Below are 8,379 nucleotides of genomic sequence, written 5' to 3'. Positions count from 1 at the left end.
ATAATATAGTTTCTTGGTTTCCAGGTAGATAAAAGATTATGATTCTATAATAATATAGCCTCTCTATTTGTTAATTTAAAACATATTTATAGATAAATTGAACCTTTGTTATATTGAAAGACTTCTGGTCATCAAGCAATGAGGTATGTTTATTATATTAAAAGTTTATGAACATTTATTTGGAAGAGGGAATGGGAATGGAACCTACCAGTGTCATTGGAACTTAGAATGAACTAGTCTCCTCCTTCTAGGTCAGAATAGAGTCTGTGTGATATGCCGTAGCTCTGTTCTAAGGCTTCTTCTAATGACGTTGGTCAAAATGAAAGACACTGTCTGGGTTTGTGTGATAATAACACACTGACTGTAGCTGGTAGTTCATAAATTCTTTTCTTTCCCCAGTAATGGCAGGCTGTGGTATTATTTTGCAAGACCCTTATTTATGACTAATTCCTGGCAGTATTTCACAGTGTTCCAGTTACTAGCCTAGAAACACTTTAAGCAGAAGAGATTTCCTGACACCAAACTGATGTGGCCACTCTTCCTCTTTAAATTAGTATAAATCTTTGCTTCTTCCTCTTCTGAGCATAAATTCTCATTCTACTACTTCACAAGTACTATAACAAAGGACATAAGATTAAAACATTTTGAATTAGTGACTGCAAAAAGATATGTTTGACTAAGAGGAAAGAAGGTTAAATGAGAGCAACTTCAGGCCAAAATAGTTCTTTTGCCAAAAGTCAAGATAAGGAAACACCCAATCTCCTGTTAGAGACAAGTAGGGAGAAGGGTTGGTCAGGACCATGAATATCAGAAAGGAATTAATGGAATGACCTGGGTAATGGAGGTCCATGGAAGATTGCCAAGCCAGAGAATGACAGGAAACAATAGAAATAAGGTACAATGAACTTAATGGGAGGGTGGAACTGGTCAGACTCTGAGGAAGAGCTTTTAAGGTCCCATATTCTGGCATCCATGAGGGGTGGGCAGGCAATGATGAAGACTGATGTCTGAGGATCTGGCATGGCAAATTGATAGGATTTGGCACTAATCTCAGTAGTCTTTGTACACAGTCTGCATGGGATACATTAATTTTTTTATAGGTCTAAAAATAATGGCTGCACATTTGGTTTCTATCCAGTAGAAACTGATAAGAGGTTTAAGAGTAAAAAGGAAATATATATTTATACTGAAATATATTTAAACTGAAATATCATTCTTTCACCTACTCCATAGTGCATGGCTTTTGAGGCAGCTTCCAACAAGAATGATGCCTTAGATGCTTTCTGTGGTGGCAAAGAGGTGTTCTTCAGGGGACAGCAACATCTATAAATCTGGTGATTCACTGTACATCTAAAGTCAAGGAATACGTCAATGGAACTGTTCTCATTTATAGGGATGACTAAAATGAAATAAAAGGACGTAGTACCTGACAGAGGAGCAAGAACTTTTCAGAATTTTGCTAAACTCAGGGTCTAAAGAGAGAAGGTGTGTAAATTGTAGTTTTTTTTTTCCTTCAAGTTTCTCAACTAAATTTTATTAGCAACATTTTCTAAAAGATTTGGATCCTATTCCAATTCAGACGTTATCAGAGATCACCACAATTTAAAAGTGTAGAAGTGGACAGCCAATTACCCACACTTCCAGACTCAAAATAACCCATCCAAATATCGTAATTTATACACTAACAAACTCTTGAAATGAGAACTCCATCAGAAATACCCTTTATGTCGGGCATATGACACGCACAGTGAGTGATTCCTTAAAAGTTTAGGGTTGATGATGAGCTCCGTGTAGAGGGTTCCACATTAAGTCACAATTGGCTTTGTGGTGGCTGAGTAGGTTCACTGGTGAAATCAGTCTCAGGGGAGATTAAGAGTTTCTTGATATAACAACATAGCCACTGAACACCCATTTGTTACTCAACACAACAGAACCTCAGGGAGGACTTTTCTAACCCTGGAAGAGAAGGGTGACTTTGCCATAATGTCCTTCTTTGAGAAAATGTCTACAGCAGATTTGATGGAGAATCTCAGGGAAGAACTGACCTGTTTCATCTGCTTGGACTATTTCACCAACCCAGTGACCACTGAGTGTGGGCATAGCTTTTGTCTGGTGTGTCTCCTGAAGAGCTGGGAGGAGCATAGCAATCCTTTGTCTTGTCCAGAGTGCTGGAGGACGTTGGAGACACCACATTTCCAGCCCAATGAGCGTCTGGGAAGGCTGGCTGGCATCGGCAAGCAACTCAGACGCCAGGTGCTGCAGAGTGAGGGCGAGCTTAAGAGAATGCTGGCAACCGCTAAGCTGTTGTCTGAGGATGAGCAGGGTGTAAACGCTTTTTCAACTCAAGGTCATGGAGGAAACAGAGTGTATCTGTCCAGTGAGGCTGGGGAGCACCACAAAGTAAGATTGGCTGCTCACTATCAACCTCAGCACAAATCTGGTTCATCACTGAACTCCCACAATACTCGGCATCACTGATGCTTTTGGTGCTGATGTCCAGGCATCAGACTACAAACTCGGTGTGCACCCTGCCTCGCCCGTTGGTTTAGGGCCCCAGCCAACTGGTTGTTGGTCTTCAGGGCCGCTGCATGACCTGGTGCTCTGTACATTTGCCACAGTGAGTTTGTTTCTATTGCAGGAGAAGCTGCAGGAAACCCTACATCTTTTGCATAAAAAGAAAAATGAAACTCAGCTTATATTAACCCATGAGAAGGAGAGAGTGATACTGTGCACAGTAAGTATCTGTTGTGTATTTTACATCTTGTATGTGATTCTGTGAGGGGCTGCAGGGTTGCTGCGTGAATTATCAGGGAGCGAAGGTACTGTTTCCAGCCCAGACCTACTCCCAGCGGTGGCCTGACATTGCATGGTCGTCTTCTGTCGACCTGTGAACCTCTAGTCTCAGCTTGTGGAATCGCCTTTTCACAGCCTGTCTTGCTGTTTCCTGCTTGCTATACAACTCCATCACTACCTCTATAGAGCTCTGATTGTTATTTTAAAATACAAGTTACATATATAGATGTACATTCATAGGCATAGGAGAGAAATCAAGAAAAATATCTCATACTTCCAAGGGGAAAAGAGGGAGACTAAACAGCTACTTGAATTGATACACATATACAAATGTTCAAGGTTACTCATAGGTGGGCAGTTGAGTTGTCTAGCTATGAAATAAATACTTATTTAGACATTTTAAAATGTATTTATTTGATTATCTAAAACATAGAATTCCTAATGAGAGTACCTGTGGCATGTCTGTCTACCCCTAGTGTTATCCGGTGCTGACTTTTTTTTGCTGACTTTTTTTTTAAAGATTTATTTTTTTATGCATGTAGGACTGGAGTATAGGCCAGAGGTGCAGGGGTGGTGACAGGATTCACCAGAGAAAGTGGGGAGCAAAACAGGCAGATCAACTGAAATACACTGCTGAGGGGAGCAGCTGGTGAGATAGGAGAGGTCTGCTGCACCATGTGGGTCACCTCTGGGGCAGGGCTGGGGATCGAACTCATGGTGAAGCAGATGCAGTCAGCCTCGCAGTGCTGCACTTTAACCCACTGTTCCAGCAGGGAAGGTCCCAGTGCTGACTTTTGCTGAACAAAGAGACCTTCATAATTTTTGTCCACATATTATTTTGCTTTACTCTTCTTCAAAGTACTGGTCAGTACTGGTCTGATTGCTTGACTGACTGATCCAAACTATCCACACAGCTTGTTAATAAAACATGTCATGTGTCAGGTTTCAAGAGTTGTCATGGTGGAACTTTGAAAAAGTTAAAAATGTGTACAGGTATTTCTGTTACTGACTTTGTCCTGTTGTGTGTGTGTGTATGTGTGTGTGTACACAAATATGTGTGATGGCAGGAAGAGACAAAGACTTGTAAACAGGCCGTGGTATCAGAATATATAAAAATGCACCAGTTCCTGAAGGAGGAGGAGCAGATACAGCTCCAGTTACTGGAAAAGGAGGAACGAGAAAACATGAAGAAACTAAGGGACAATGAGCTCAAGTTGACCCAGCAAATAAGAAGTCTAACCAAGCTGATTGAACAGATAGAGTCCACATGTCAGAACTCCATCGTAGAATCTTTAGAGGTAAGATTAGTGGGGAGATTCATAGAAATAATACATAAAGTAACTGATGAGATTCAAGTCCTATGAAATAATTTTTTTATATATCAAAAAAACTGAATTCTGGCCTCAAAGTAGCTTTCCTAAATAATGAACATTCTGTAGTTCATTAGGAACATCTTGAAGAGACAGAGAAAAACAAACAAACAAACAAACCCAGGAACACCTATTTCCACCAAACGATGACCTCAGTTTTTGTTGGTCTTTCCTTTCTGCAATCTCAACTTTTTCAATTACAAGTTTAGCATTCAGTGTGCTGGGCACATAAACTAATCTTCACAAACACCTGATGAGTTTAAATACTGTCATGATATCTTTTACTGGTGACTGTTATCTACAAAATGGATTTCTGTGTAACACTTCTTTTCCTAACTACGGGTTAGGAAATTTACTTATCAAATAGCTAGCAGGTGGAAGCACCCAGACGTTCTGTGTTGGAGCCCATATTCCTCTGTCTTTGCTTTCCTGCCTTCTACTGCCTTCCCCAGACTGTCTGAAACGGAAGACATCAGGTCTCTTTCCTGGATCGAAAATTGATTATAGTACCATCCAAACAACACGCTACAGCCTGATGCGGGCTGAGCGTCCTCTCTCCCTGGACCACTTTCCTTTGCTTCTTTACCTCTTGATTCCCAAGACACTGGCCAATCAGAACAGCATTTGGTAACTTTGTCAGCAACAAGTGCTCTCGACAAGTGATGATATGAGAAAAAGACAAAGTAGAATCCAGTCATTGTGAGAAATACCCCATGTGTACAAGAGCCCATTCCTAGATGGAGTTGGGATTTCCCCCCTGGATTTGTTCACCCAATCAAAGTGTTCCAAAGCCACAGGAAGCAGGTTTTATGAAATTTGCAAAGGATCCTACCCAAAATGGCATCAGTCTTTGCTCACCGGAAAAAAACACACAAATGCTAATTTTTTTTTTTTTTTTTTACATCCTTAGGATGTGCGAGGAACACTGGAAAGGTAGGTTTGCAGTCTGTGTCTAATTCTGCAAGACTCGGGGATGTGGTGCTGACAAAACTGGTAATCAGGTGGTGATGAGAGTGTGTCCACACTATTGGGGAAAATGAGGAGGACCCCAGCACCAGAGCAAGCTATGCCATCGGTGTGAGGAGACAGTGACAGTTTTTGCTTCTTGCAGGAGTGAAGCCCTCTTGCTTCAGTGTCCGGAGGCCACCACCACAAGACTGAGTCTGTGCCGCATCACTGGAATGAGGGAGATGCTAAGAAAATTTAGCAGTAAGTCAGCCCCATCTGTCACAGCTTCGGGGATTTCCAGCATTAACAACACTGTATATCAGGATGCAAAACTGTGCCTTTGGCAGGTTTTCATAACATAGAATATATACCAGCCAGGTGTCAGGCTCTCAGTTAAGGTATTTTGAGCCAGCACTGAACACCAGGGAAGGCTCAGGCCTGGCCCGCCCTGTGCTGGAGCAGAAGCAAGCAGTGGGTTGACTGACCTTTGATCTGGCATTGCTTTCTGTCTAAAGAGCCCTGGTCTTTGATATGTGATTTTATTCTGTATTATTTTTCTCTCTCTTTTACACACACACACACACACACACACACACCTCCTGCAGGGGTTTCTGCATTTCTACCTCTGTTCTTGTCAAGATAAAAACTGACTTGAACTCTTAAGTCCCAGAGAGAGAACTCAAAGAATTATCCTTTGAATGACAGGTCAACTTTAGTTCTCAACTTTTATCTTTTCGGCAGTCAAGTATACAGTGGAAGGTCTAATGGACTTTGGATTCAAGAGATACTTGAAAAGTGGCTGTTAGTGTGTGTGGTGTTATTTTATTAGGCACTGTGCATATATTTACAGTGACGATACTGTCTTTGCATTTGTGGATCTTTTCAACAAATTCAAGAAACATTATTCACACAGACAATTAGTTATAGTAGGAAATTGGTCTTTTTTAAAAAGCCATGAAATTATATGCTAGGGATACGTCATCTCACACAGAAAGGAAATGAAAGTTGGCGGCTTTGTCTGTGATGTCCTCTTAGGTGGATGGGTGAGGAGGGTCTCATTGGCCCACAACCCTTCATCAAGTCACTGGTGGCTTCATCAGCCAAGACATCATGCAAAAGACTGATTACAAATTGCTACTCAGATAGTCAGTAACTCTGACATCTTAGTCATCTTTTGACATCTTTCTGAACCTGTTTTCTTTTTTAAAAAAATAATGCCTGACATGATTAAATGAGATAATTTACAGAAAATACTTGATACCAAAGCATTTCAGTAAATGGTAACTGCCGACTCCCACTCAAGCTGAAGAACCAGAACCAATCTTGAATGTAAACAGCAAAGGCTACTCCCTGAGTGGATAAATCGCTGAGTTCTAAATGGGCTTGTAAACAGAACAATTTCCATTATCTGAGATTCCCCTGCCTCCTCTCCAGGCTCAAGCTCACTCCCCACACAATTCTTTTCTGTATCCTTTTTTTAAAGTTTTTTTTTTTTTCCCTTGCATAGAAGAACTGGGTTTTGGCCAGAGGTGTAGAGGGTTAGAGGATTCAACAGCGACAAGAATGGGGATCAGAATAGTTAGATGTACTGAAATACACTGCTGAGGGGAGCAGTGGGTGAGACTGGCGTGGTCTGCTACACCTTATGTGAGTTAGCTCCTTGACTGGGGATGAAACTCAGGCAGTGGTAGTGATAGCACTGAGCCGTAAGCCCTAGGCTACCAGGGAGGCCTTCTTCTCTTTCCTTTTAGAAGTTCACTATCTGGGGTATACTCTTTCTCCAATTTTGTGTATGTTTTCATTAATATTACTATTACAAAAAACCTTTTCATTTTGTTTTCTAAATCCCAAACATTCAGAATTAAAAAAAAACAAGCTTTAATCTAAAAAACAAGTTCACCCTCTGTGTGGCAAAACAATGACCCAAGGGCTAGAGATTCTGCTGTAAATAAAACAAAAATCCCACTGTACTCAAATTATGTCATAAAAAAATCAAACTGAATACTAAATCTCTACACTCCATATATGTAAGAGGGTTTCTGAGACTGCACAGAATTCATCCTTGTCTCTTCCTGCAGCAGACATAAGTCTGGATCCAGCCACAGCCAATGCCTACCTAGTCTTGTCTGAGGACCTGAGGAGTGTGAGACATGGCGGAATCCGACAGCAGTTACCTGACAACCCGGAACGATTTGACCAGTCCGCAACGGTTTTGGGAGCTCAGGCCTTCACCTGCGGGAGGCACTACTGGGAGGTGGACGTGGGAAACAAGACTGAGTGGGAAGTGGGCGTCTGCAAGGACTCGCTGAGCCGGAAGGGGAACCTCCCGAAGCCGCCCGGGGACCTCTTCTCACTGATTGGCTTAAAAATTGGAGACGATTATAGTCTTTGGGTCTCATCACCTTTAAAAGGTCAACATGTCCGAGAGCCTGTGCACAAAGTTGGTGTTTTCTTAGACTATGAATGTGGACACATAGCCTTCTACAATGTGACCGATGAGTCTCTCATCTACAGCTTCCCTCCCACCTCATTCCAAGAGGCTCTTAGGCCCATCTTTTCCCCTTGCCTCCCAAATGAAGGGACAAACACGGGCCCTCTCACCATCTGCTCACTGATCAGCCATGCTTGAGGAAGATGCCCGGAGCCTTCGTTGAGGCTGGAGGTCTAAAACCTATAGATGACTATTAATTACGATGATTAATGCGTTGACAGTATTAACATCAGGGGATCGGAAAGAAAAATCGCCCAAGGAGCTTCTAGTAATTTGAGCCTGCAGTGAACAGCCAAATCAATCAACTTTCAACACCAATAGGAGAAAAATGATCATAGTCAGCGTCTTTAAGTAAATCCATTATCTAGGCTGCCCGATATATGTACTGGTCACTCAACTTCTAGAAATAGAAATAGCCCCTATTATTCCCAACCCCAACATCATAGATTAGTGCTATAAATACATGTCATTTTTTCCAAGTGTATTTATTTGATTCCAAAAAACTCTGCTGAGTGTGTCCCATGTGCAGAGTTCTGCTTGCTGGACAATCTACACCCTTCTGGGGGCCAGAGGCACGGGTTTTACTTTGCAGGGTTTGTGAGAAAGTCTCAAGATTCACCTTTCTCAGAAAAGTTGCTTCCTTTCTCACACGTTTAGTGAATTTGTAATCAGGAAGGGCTTGATGTTCAGAATGCTGCAAATATTTGTGTGAATGTCATCATGTGATTTGTTATTATAATCACAAGGAGCTTGGACCTTCAGCAGGATGTTCAAAGA

General features: G+C 41.8%; 1 protein-coding gene across 1 annotated transcript; it reads left to right on the top strand.

The window, feature by feature from the left end:
- Nucleotides 1-1,983: 1,983 nt before the first annotated feature.
- Nucleotides 1,984-7,740, top strand: LOC101630218 (probable E3 ubiquitin-protein ligase TRIML1). The gene is made up of 6 exons (XM_004682492.1): nt 1,984-2,400; nt 2,639-2,734; nt 3,861-4,091; nt 5,074-5,096; nt 5,275-5,372; nt 7,190-7,740. Exons 1-6 carry the CDS (start codon nt 1,984-1,986, stop codon nt 7,738-7,740), a joined length of 1,416 nt encoding a protein of 471 aa, XP_004682549.1.
- The last annotated feature ends 639 nt before the right edge of the window (nt 7,741-8,379 follow it).

The sequence above is a fragment of the Condylura cristata genome, unplaced genomic scaffold (assembly GCF_000260355.1).
Source record: "Condylura cristata isolate star-nosed mole 26May11 unplaced genomic scaffold, ConCri1.0 scaffold00014, whole genome shotgun sequence".
NCBI classification, from domain to species: Eukaryota; Metazoa; Chordata; class Mammalia; order Eulipotyphla; family Talpidae; genus Condylura; species Condylura cristata.
The sequence above is the reverse complement of the archived record's forward strand: the minus strand, read 5'-3'. Positions and strand labels throughout refer to the sequence as shown.